This window comes from Odocoileus virginianus, chromosome 9, assembly GCF_023699985.2.
Source record: "Odocoileus virginianus isolate 20LAN1187 ecotype Illinois chromosome 9, Ovbor_1.2, whole genome shotgun sequence".
In the NCBI taxonomy this organism is placed as follows: Eukaryota; Metazoa; Chordata; class Mammalia; order Artiodactyla; family Cervidae; genus Odocoileus; species Odocoileus virginianus.
Window position 1 is genome coordinate 46,899,585 of NC_069682.1, and position 12,406 is coordinate 46,911,990.

The 12,406-nt window shown below is 38.5% G+C and overlaps 1 protein-coding gene across 10 annotated transcripts in view; it reads right to left on the minus strand.

Annotated features, from left to right (window-relative positions):
• The window catches only part of HAO1 (hydroxyacid oxidase 1), a 137,103-nt gene extending 133,237 nt beyond the window's left edge, over nt 1-3,866 (minus strand). For 9 of the 10 annotated variants that reach the window (XM_070472309.1, XM_070472307.1, XM_070472306.1 and 6 more), the window contains exon 1: nt 3,684-3,866. In XM_070472309.1, the coding sequence (XP_070328410.1) occupies nt 3,684-3,820 (137 nt within the window). In that variant the 5' untranslated portion in view covers nt 3,821-3,866. The remainder of the gene's footprint in view (nt 1-3,683) is intronic. The other variant, XM_070472314.1, reaches the window with a different exon arrangement.
• Nucleotides 3,867-12,406: the final 8,540 nt, after the last annotated feature.

The following is a 12,406-nucleotide window of genomic DNA, read 5'->3' on the forward strand; positions in this document are numbered from 1 at the left end:
AAAAATGCATAACATATATATACATACATAAATTGTGTATATGTATATATAAAATATGCTACAAATGTTAAATTCTTATTTGTTACCATTCATTTCTCAATATTGAGAGACCTTTAAAACATTTAACTGGAATATTGATACTTCTGAGGCACCTGGTAAAGGAAGAAGGAATTTAACTCAGAAGAAAACATAGCCTGGTAAACATTATATTTAAACAGTCAAGCAATTTTCAGAGTGCCTCCATGTGTAAATAAGTTTCAGAACCCGTGAATCTCCTGAAATGTGTGTGTGTGTGTGTGTGTGTGTACATGCGTGCGTGCATGTATGTGTAGTTTGTCACATGTCTGGATTAAAAACCACAGCTTTGAGGTCCAAAGTAGGGAGAATGAGAGATTTCCAAGGGAGAGAGAGGGAGATGAAGAGTAGAAGAGGGAGAAGAAATGATGAGGAGGGAGAAGGATGAGAAGGTGATGGAGCTGATATGAGATCTCTTGCCATGTGACTTTTCAAAAAATGAGACAATTAACTGCTTTTCATAATGCAAGAGAAAAATCAACTTGCTTACCTATGGTGCCAAGTAGCTGAATGATTCTGTGATATTTAAACCTATGAGAACACTAACAATGCCCGTGGGGAATGTATATTGCTTCTCAAATATTTAAGAGAGGGAATGATGTCACTTTTACCATCTCTTACGTGAAAAAATCCATGCAATTTTCAGTCACTAAGCACATTAGGAACAATGAGCTTCCTTTACTAATATCACATGACTTTTAAACACCCAAATTGGAGAATCATATTCCACCAGATAATTTCACAAGAAGCCACAAAATGCATGCAGACCATGGTTGAGAAAGATAATGTGTTTCTCACTTTATAGCCCTGATTAATGTGTAAGAGAATCTAAGAACTATCCTTTTGAAAATTAACTCCAATCAGGTCAGGCCACACAAACTCTAACAAGTTGACATCTTTCATTGTTCCTGTCATAATTGTGATATTAAACTCTGTTCTTTGAGTAGTTCTATTTGACTTTATTTGTCCTTTTTTATGTGGGAAGCAGACACAATGTTATTACAGCCACAAGTCTTACCCAAAAATATCTCCAAGCTCCTGCTTAGTCACCTAACTGGTCTGTGTCCCCAGAACCCCAAAACGTGGTTGTCAGAGCTGGGTGCAGAGAGAAAAGGTGTCATTATGCATTCACACCATTTGCTATAACCCTGGGATAGGGAGGTTATAAATTTCACAACTGTCTTTAAAATACTCCATCATCATGTGTCACAGTGGGTTATCTGAGGTTTGCTTGATTTGTCATCTTCATTTGAATTAGAATGAGAGCTTTCAGATTGATTGCCTTCATCCCATCAAGCCAAAGCCACCACCTGGCAGAACATCTATTTTACCTCCACGTGATCAGCTTTATGATACAGGGTAAGATCTGAAAGTTCATCCAGCAAGTTACACAACAAAAAAGGATTGGAGATGCTAAACAGACAGTGTGTGTTGTAATAAAAACTCCTTAGGTGGTTGATAATAATCCTCTATCCTCCAGAAGAAAAAAAAAAAAAAGAGTCTATTAGTACATTTTTCCCTCCTTTAAAGCTGAACAAAAGAGAATGATCAAGGTTCATGGAAAAGGTGGCATTTAAAACACCTTCTCATTGTCTGTGTCCTGTCCCTAAGTTATTCACTCAATACTTAGTCTGGATAGGCTGGGAATACCCACTGCTGGGAATACCTGTGTGATTCACAGAAGCTGTGAGGTGCTTTTCCAGGCCACACAGAAGTCATCACAGTCTTCTATGTCTCACAGGTTTCTAGAATTTCTAGGGTTGAAGAGGTGTCTGGTTCGCTACACCCCTTTGTTCCATCTTGAAGATGTCCATTGTGCCAATTCTTTTGGGTCCATTTTGCACCAGTTCAACCACCAGCATTATGGAGGCCAAAGGTCAATGTGCATCCCTTGAAATGTAAGCTCCACTGGACAAGAACTTTCTTCACCTGGCTCACTCTATCCTCAACATGTAGTATCGAATCAAACCCACTGAGATATTCAATGTGTGAGGTAATTAACCAACCAGCATGTGGGGAAGGGTGTTAAAGGGTGAGGAAGGCTGTGCAAAAATGGACAAGTTGGTCCCTTGAGCATTGTGCCCTGAGGAATGCTGATGGACACCAACTCCATTATCCTCCCAAGGCCCTGAGATTTCCTTGGTTAAAATTACCTATTTGGATTTAGGTGTTGCTTTCAGGAAATTACTAATAGGCAAACCACATCACTTGTGAACAGAGTTGAGATGAGCCCAAGTAGGGGCAACTTCTGGGAGCAGAAAACATTGAAGGGCCTGAAATATCCCATAGCAGTTGGATAAAATCATCAGAAGTTTAAGCAACTCCACTCTTTGCCGTCTTTTCCCTTGCCATGGCTCCCTCAGTTCAGTTCAGTTCAGTCGCTCAGTCATATCCTACTCTTTGCGACCCCATGAATCACAGCACGCCAGGCCTCCCTGTCCATCACCAACTCCCGGAATTTACTCAAACTCATGTCCATCGAGTCAGTGATGCCATCCAGCCATCTCATCTTCTGTCATCCCCTTCTCCTCCTGCCCCCAATCCCTCCCAGCATCAGGGTCTTTTCCAATGAGTCAACTCTTCACATGAGGTGTCCGTGGCTCCCTAGCATTTATTAAATTTCATTTGTGTCCCAGGAAAGGTCTGAGACAAAGTCAAGGCTTGAAGGAATTTGGGGAAGCCTCCCCTGCCTTTCACCACACTCTCGGGCTCCTACGCTGATTCGTAGGTGATCTGGTGCTGTTTGCTGGGAACCACTATGGTTAGAATGATTTCGTTTCCCCTAATAAACACATAGAAAAATGAGCTTGAGTGATTTTGCTCTAGGCTAAAGCAGAAATCAGGAATAAGGCAGATTCTTTCACCTGGATACTTCTTGCCTTTTTTGTTTATCACCATCCATGAGTGCCCACAACATTTACTGGCTTCATTAAAAGTACATGAACCTCATAGACTGTAGTGTATTGAGGGCTCCCCTCCCCTGCTCCAGCAAATAAACCATTTCCTAACTGCATAAGCTGTGACATCCACCATCTTGGGCTTTGAAATATGAAAGTCAGCAGAAGACTAATTTGGGAAGAGAGATGAAGCCCTTTGGAGGAGAGATGAAACCACAAAGTGAAAGATTAATGCCATATAGACAAACTTGAATCTAAAGTGAAAATTTACAAAACAGTAATCAAAATGAATGATAATGGAAAACCAGCATGATGGGAACATTTGAGGCAACCATCTGATCTTGTTTGCCCAGATAAGACAGTTGTCTCCTGTTTAATACTAACAGTTTCCTACACCATAAATTAGACTCTCGGAGAAAAAGAGAATGGAGGCATTAGAACTTATCACCATTTTTATACACAGTTAAATGAATTATCCACATAATTCCAAGTGAGGAAATTTAGGGTTAGCTTTTTTTCAAGATCCCCAGGCTTGGGATATTTTCACGCAAGTTTAAAGCCCAGTGATTCTCACAGCCCCATGAATTTCCCCTCTCTACTAAACAATATCTAGACAAGTAAGTCCATACCATCATTATTAAAACTGAAAGGTTGTGCTTTGATAGAATATCTTTGTATAATTTTAAAACATGATTTTAAAAAGATTCTTACCTGGAAAATGCTGCAATATTATCAGCCAGGGTTTCCTGATCATTTGCCCCAGATTTATAATAGTCATATATAGACTTCTGAAGTACAGATTTAGCACGTTGTTCATAATCATTGATGCAAACAAGCCGAGAGAACATTTTCCTGGGCTGTTGCAAACCCTGGGATGTTTTTTCCCCCTGTGTTGTTTCAACATTCTGACAATTCTGTTATTAGTCATTTATTAACAGACTTTTTCCAAAGTTCAGATTTAGTTCTCTGTTGCTTACATTAATTAAGTGAGCAAACACATGCTTAGACTTTGAAATTTTATTTGCAGCTGTCTGCCAAAGAACAGGTAGTATATCTAAGCCTCAAGAAATTGGGTTGAGGGGGCAGCAAGAGGGAATTAGGTGTCTGTTACATTAAAAAGGTAGGAGAACGAGTAAAAATTAAAATCCTAGAGCAGTACTTGCCTAAGGTCGCTCTTGGCTCAATTCTGCCGAAGGCTGTTTCTTCCCCACTGCATGTGTCTTTGCTATTTAACTGGTACCCAGAATTTGCTGCACACTCATTTTCATTCCATATTTGGATCATGCACATACACAAAAAAGAACTTAATGAAATTAATGGGGCATTTGTTACCAGAATGGGGACTCTTTCCAGGGCCCGAGAGTGGGCTCTTGTGTAACACTCAGAAATGGATTGTCTAATGAGACATGTGTACTGACAAAGCAAAAGACTTTATTGGTAGGAGATGCCTGGGCAGAGAGCAGCGGGGTAAGGGAACAGGAGAATGGCTCTGCTCAGTGGGTCACAGTCTCAGGTTTAATGGTGATGAAGTTAGCTTTCCAGATAGTCTCTGGCTTTTGCTTGTACCCATATTTGGTCTGACTCAGGATCCTTCCAGGCTTTCCCAGGTGGCTCAGTGGTAAAGAATCTGCTTGCAATGCATGAGACTTGTAGGGGACACAGGTTTGATCCCTCGGTTGGGTAGATCCCCTGGAGAAGGAAATGACAACCCATTCCAAAATGCTTGCCTGGAGAACTCTTTGGACAGAAGAAGCTGGCAGGCTACAGCTTTCAGGCTACAGACTACTCTTTGCAGTCACAGAGCGTCAGACACAATTAAGTGACTAAACAACAACAAGCACACTTCCTTGTGTATTTGCAAATCTGGATTCCAGCACAAGGTTTCTGAGAGTTTGGCAGGACATATTATGGGCATCTCCTCCTTCTTTTTGTTCCCTTGTAGATTCTCCAGGTTAGTTTTCTGCAACAGCACCATTTTCCTTATCAGGACCTCCTGCTGAGACAACTCATGCAAGTCATTATTATTGTGCTTGGTCAAGGCGGTCAACAGTTCCCTAGCGCATCCAATAAATGTAAGGTGTCTACATAACAAGAAACCTGATCGATTATAAACTTTTGGCTTTAACAAGAAACATTAAGGCCAAATTTACAGCTGATTCTTAGAGTCTTATCTTCCTCTGGAGAAGGTGCAGGGAAGTGCCAGTCCGAAAGACCTTGTGATTTCAATCTAAAATTCCATTCAGTCATGGAAAAAACACCTGGGGAAGATTTGCATTACTAAGGCATGACTCAGAAAGCAATGGCTTTGACAGGAGTCAGATCTGTTTTTCAATTTGGGAGGCCCCACTTAAAGTTGCTCACCTGTGCCCAGCAGGGGAATTTCAACTGCCAATACCTATAGGAGAATATTCTCTTGAACTTGGAATCTGCTGTTCCATCCACATGTCATGCTAAAGTACTGTGGAATCAATGCCCCCTGGAGGGCTTAAATTGCTATCCCATGGACTATAGCAAAGGAGTTGGTACATATCAAATCCCTCAATCCTCTGGCATTTAGCTCATAGATGTGTGTTCTATGAGTTGAATGCTCATAGTTCTATGAGGTGCATGCTTCAGTTACCCGCATGTCTTAGCTGGTTGCTAACCCACCCTGTGCTACCTGCCTTCCCTTCCAATTTCCCCACCCCTTAATTTAATCAAAGAGCCTTATGCTGTTAGAATTAGCATTGAATTATACATAGATTTATCCCCAAAGTTCACAAATGCTTACTTTTGACTTCAGTTCGGTATTTATTACATTATATAACACATAATTAAATATAATTCCTTAGGTAGAAATTAATTTAATTTTTAAATAACTAACCCAATTGTCGCACCATCATTTATTAACTAGCACATCTCTCCATTCACCTAATAATATTCTTTAAGACAGAATTCATACTATGTGTATAACCACTAGCACCTAAAATTGTCCTTTTGATTAACAAAAAACTAGCTTTATTCCACAATATTGCTACTGCTACACATGAAGATACCCCAAGGCTAAAGATGAAACAAGATAGATAATAAGGTCTGGAAATTATGCTGTCTGTAAGCAGTGTGCTGAAGGATAAGCCAGCAAGCTCCAGAATGCTATTCTTTTTTTTTTTTTTTTTTTTATATTTTGAAAATATTTTATTTTATTTTTTTTTTTTTTCATTTTTATTTATTTTTTTTCCCATTTATTTTTATTAGTTGGAGGCTAATTACTTTACAGCATTGCAGTGGTTTTTGTCATACATTGAATTAGCCATGGATTTACATGTATTCCCCATCCCAGTCCCCCCTCCCACCTCCCTCTCCATCCCATCCCTCTGGGTCCTCCCAGTGCACCAGGCCTGAGCACTCAGAATGCTATTCTTAAAACACAGTTGCACTTGGAAACAGTGAGCCAGAGGAGACTGGCTAATAATAAGATATCAGCTCTCTGATTTTAGAGATTAATAATCAGAACTGAAATGCCCTTAAACAGCATGAAAGTGAAAGTTAGCACAGTCGTGTCCAACTCTGCGATACCATGAACTGCAGTCTGTCCTGCTCCTCTGTCCATGGAATTCTCCAGGCAAGAGTACTGGAGTGGACTGCCATTTCCTTCTCCAGGGGAACTTCCCAACCCAGGCATTGAACCCAGGTCTCCTGAATTTAACAAGCAGATTCTTTAACAACTGAGCCACTAGGGAAGCCCCTTAAACAGTGTACTTTTATTTAAATTATAGTCTTATATAGGAGGAAAAGCTGTGGATGTTTAAAACAAGACAGTTTCTTCAAGCAGATGATTTGAACCAATCAAGAATGATAGCTCAGTCTAAAATATGATGCTGAAAGAAAATTGCTGCACTTGACACTGTTTATAATAGCCAGGACATGGAAGCAACCTAGATGCCCACCAGCAGACGAATGGATAAGAAAGCTGTGGTACATAAACACAATGGAATATTACTCAGCCATTAAAAAGAATACATTTGAATCCGTTCTAATGAAGTGGATGAAACTGGAGCCCATTATAGAGAGTGAAGTAAGCCAGAAAGAAAAACACCAATACAGTATACTAACGCATATATATGGAATTTAGAAAGATGGTAACAATAACCCTATATGCAAGACACATAAAGAGACACAGATGTATAGAACAGACTTTTGGACTCTGTGGGAGAAGGCGAGGGTGGGGTGACCTGAGAGAATAGCTTCGAAACATGTATATTATCAACTGTGAAACAGATTGCCAGTCCAGGTTGGATGCATGAGACAAGTGCTCAGGGCTGGTGCACTGGGATGACCCAGAGAGAAGGGATGGGGAGGGAGGTGGGAGGGGGTTCAGGATGGGGAACACATGTAAATCCATGGCTGATTCATATCAATGTATGGTAAAAACCACTACAATATTGTAAAGTAATTAGCCTCCAGCTAATATAAATAAATGAAAAAGGAAAAAAAAGAAAATTGCTGCACTTGGATGCACATCCTGGAATAGAGTTTTATTTTGCAGTACCTTGTCTTAGCAGGTGAGAGAGATGCATATAGTCTTCCTACATGTGTTCGACTATTTATCTTATGAATGTTATAGATAAATGTTAATAGCATGTTCCTTGTAAATGAGTCCCAACAACTAAAGGCTGAAAGTCACATATCTATGTACATATCAAATGAAAAACTCCTGTGAGCATGTTTGAAAACTAGAAAGTTGTTGGTGCTGATGGCTTTTGGAAATTGCTAAAATAAGAGAACAGTTTTGTGAGAAATATGTGTGGACACCATGCAAATTTATTTAAAGCAAATGAACTTGAGAAAGGAGTAGATTGAATGAATCTCTATCTCTCCTCTCTATGTTTGTGGATAATGGTAATAGTGATAGATTTCTTAAAATGAATAGTGGCTCATTTTTTTAAGAACTGTAAAATGCTTTTTTTATATTTTATTACCTCAACTCAAAAATGATACTCAGCTCAATATTGCTGTAAATATTCATTGTGACAAGTAAAGGTAGTTGCCCATTCACAAAGGATAGCGTAGGAAGAAAAAAAAAAAATGTTTAACTTCTATCTTATCACAAATGAGGGAATAGTTTGGTTGGAATGGCATTTCTTTCATCTGTTTAGGGACCAGTTGTAGTGAATAGTTAGTTCAATGTGAGTTTTCAGGCCAACACCTGTTTTAGTTGTGAGGTGATTTATTCTTAGTTTTTAAAAATTTTAATGGAAATCATGCATTTATCCAACTTTAGGCTTTGCAAGCTACAATAATATAGTCTCTGGTTTACACTGTAAATACATCTGCTTAACATATCATATTGATATGTAATATAATCATATATTCTTATGTGTAATATATTATCTTGATCTATATTATTATGTAAGACTGCTGATCAAAAATTATAAATATTTTAGGCTAAGGCAAAATTGGAAAACAATAGTATTTATAAAAGATGACTTTTTGTGGTGGTCACTTTAAAATATTGGTTCCAAGTATAATAAGGAGAGATGGAAATAATAAATGAAACCCCTTATTTTGTTTATCACCCAAACATTATTACTGACTATATTCTCCACTCTACATTTCATCCCTGTGACTCACTTATTTTGTAAATGGAAGTTTGTACCTCTTGATTTCTTTCACCTCTTTCCCTCATCTGCTTCGCCCCTCTCCCTTCTGGCAACCAATATTTGTTCTTGGTCTCTATGACCCTTTTTTGTTTTATGTTTGTTCCTTGTTTTGCATTTCCATTTTCACATGGCCCAAGTTAAAGCAGAGTTCTTTTTAGATCCATCCATGTTGTTGCAAATGGCAACATTTCACTATTTTTATGGCTGAGTAACTGTGTGCGTATATTCCATCTTCTTTACCATTAGTCTATCCATTGGTAGTTAGATTGAGCCCATATCTTGCCTGTTGTAAATAATGCTGCAATGAACATAGATGTGCATGTATCTTTTCAAATTTGCCTCTTCATTCTCTTCAGCTAAGTACCCAGCAGTGGCATTGCTGGCTCTCATGGTAGTTTCATTTTTAATTTTTTGAGAAACTTCCATTTACTCTGCTAAGTTGCTTAAGTCATGTCCGACTCTTTGCAACCCTATGGACTGTAGCCCTCTAGGCTCCTCTGTCCATGGGATTCTCCTGGCAAGCATACAGGAGTGGATTGCTGTGCACCCAGGGGATCTTCCTGGCCCAGGAATCAAACCTGCATCTCTGAAGTCTCCTGCATTGGCAGGAAGGTCCTTTACCGCTAGTGCCACCTGAGAAGCCCAAGAAACTTCCATACTGTTTTCCAATTTACATTCTCATCAGCAGTTCATGAGCACTCCCTTTTCTCCACATTCTCACAAACAATTGTTATTTATTGCCTTTTTGACAAAAACCATCCTGACAAGTGTGAAGCGATATCTCATTTTGGTTTTGACTTGCATTTCCCTAATGATTAGTGATGTAGAGTATCTTTCATTTGCCTGTTAGCCATCTGTATGCCAGCTTTGAGGAAAAAAAGTTTTTTTAGATCTTCTGCCCTTTTTTAGCAGAGTTGTTTGGGGAGATTTGTGTGTGTGTGTGTTTAAATGTAAGAGTTACTTGTGTATTTTGGAAATCAAGCTCCTTATCAGATATGTCATTTGCATATACTTTCTCCCATTCAGTGAGTGACCTTTTTATTTAGTTGATACTTTTCCATGCTGTACGAAAGCTTTTTAGTTTGATGTACTTTCATTTGTTTACTTTTTGCTTTTGTTCTTGCTTGAGGAGACATAGCCAAGAAAACATTGCTAAGACTTATGTCAGAGAGTATACTGACTATATTTTCTTCTAGAAAGTGTATGGTTTCAAACCTTACATTTAAGTCATAAAGGATTTTTTTTAATATGAGAAAGTAGTCCAGTTTGATTCTTTTGCATGCAGATATCCTGATTTCCCCAACACCACTTACTGAAGAGGCTGCTTTTCTCCATTGTGTATTCTTGCCTCTTCTGTTGTAGATTAATTGACCAAATAAATCTGAATTCATTTCTGAGCTCTCTGTTCTCTTCCATGGATCTATGTGTCCATTTTGTGCCAGTACTTTAGTGTTTTGATGACTCTAGCTTTGTGTGTCCTTAGTTGCTCAGTCGTGTCTGACTCTTTGCGACCCCATGGACTGTACTGCACCAGGCACCTCTGTCCATGGGGATTCTCCAGGCAAGAATACTAGAGTGGATTGCCATGCCCTCCTCCAGGGGGTCTTCCCAACCCAGAGACTGAATCCATATCTCCCACGTTGCAGGTGGATTCTTTACCATCTGAGGCATCAAGGAAGCCCAAGAATACTGGAATGGGTAGCCTTTCCCTTTTCCAGGGGATCTTCCCAACCCAGGAATCAAACCAGGGTCTCCTGGGTTGAAGCCAGATTCTTTACCAGCTGAGCTACCAGGGAAGCCCATCATACTGTTTTAATGTCTCTCATTTTGAAGTATGGTTTGAAATCAGGAAGCATAATACCCCCAGATATGCTCTTATTTCTCAAAATTGTTTTGGCTATTTGCAGTCTTTCGTACTTCCACACACAAAGTTAGAATTATTTGTTCTAACTCTGAGAAAAATGCCATTGGTATTTTGATAGGATTTGCACTGAATCTGTACATTACCTTGGCTAGTATAATCATTCTTAATAATATAAATTCTTCCAATCCATGAAAACAGCATATAATTTCATCTGTTTGTGCCATCTTCATTTTCTTTCATCAGAGTGTCATAGTTTTCTGAGTACAGGTCTTTTACCATCTTAGTTACATTTATTCCTAGGTATTTTAGTCTTTATTTTGATATGATTGTAAAGGAGATTGTCTTCTTAATTTCTTTTACTGATAGTTTGTTTCTAGTTTTTAGTAACAGATTTCTCTTTATAAATTTTGTATTGTGCAACTTTACTAAATTCACTGATGAGTTTAGTAGCTTTTTGATGATATCTTTAGGATTTTCTATGTATAGTATTGTGTCATCTGCAAACAGTGACAGTTTTACTTCCTTCCCAACTTGGATTTCTTTTATTTCTTTTTCTTGTCTGATTGCTGTGGTTAGGACTTCCAATATCAGGCTGAATAAAAGTGGTGAGTGTGGGCATCCCTGTTTTTTTCCTGATCTTAAAGGAAATACTTCCAGCTCTCATAGTCGAGTATGGTGTTAGCAGTGGGCTTGTCATGTATGGGCTTTATTATGTTGAGATATGTTCCTTCTATGGGCTCCCCTGGTAGCTCAGTGGTAAAGAATCCACCTGCCAATGCAGGAGATGTGGGTCTAATCCCTGGGTCTGGAAGATCCCCTGGAGAAGGAAATGGCAACCCACTCCAGTATTCTTGCCTAGAAAATCCCATGGATGGAGGAGCCTGGCAAGTTACAGTTCACAGGGTCTCAAAAGAGTCAATCACGACTTAGCGACTAAACAACACGTTCACTCTATATCCATTTTGCTGAGAGTTTTTGTCATAACTGGATGTCAAATTTTGTCAAAAGTTTTTCCACATCTATTGAGATGATTTTTGTTATTCAACTTGTTAATGTAGTGTATCATGTTGATTGATTTTCAGACACTGAATCATTCTCGCATCCCTAAGATAAATCCATGGTGCATGATCCTTTTAATGTATTGTTGAATTTGGCTTGCTAATATTTTGTTAAGGTTTTTTGCATGTACATTTATTAGTGGTATTTGTCTGTAATTTTCTTTTTTGTGTGATATCTTTGACTTAGGTATCAGGGTGATGTTGGCCTCAGAATTTTATTTCTAGGAATTAAGCCATTTCTCCAGGTTTCCATTTTATTGATGTATAATTTTTTGTAGCAATATCATGAATTTTTACTTCTCTGTTGTCTGTAACTTTTCCTTTATCATTTCTGATTTTATTTTCTTGGTTCATCTGTCTTTTTTTTCCCTTGATGATTCTGGCAAAAGATGGCAAGACAGAAAGCGACAAGGATTCTGAGTTCTGAGCCTGGCTTCTGAGGCTTGCAAAGCAACCTTACCAAGTCCAAATGACCTGCCCCAGCCCCCCAACTTCTTTCATCTAATTCAGCGTAACCCTTTATTCTATCAATATTTAAGGGTTTTTTAATATTTGGGATATGTTTCACTAGCATCCAAACATAGCTCCCTATTGACCCAGAACTCAGTTCACTGGAATGCCCAGGAAAAGATTTAATAAGGTAATAAGATATTATATACACACATATTCACACATTTGCTACATATGCACATGTATTATTTTGTATTTATACAGAACTATGAAATTATAGTTATAATTAACTGATAATTAAATGTAATTTAATACAAAGTCTAGTGAAGACAGATTATTAGAATTCATTGAGATTCATCTCACTGAGTACAATTCCAGAAGCATTCACTAAAATATTTGTTCTGGCTGTTTTGTTTTTTCTCT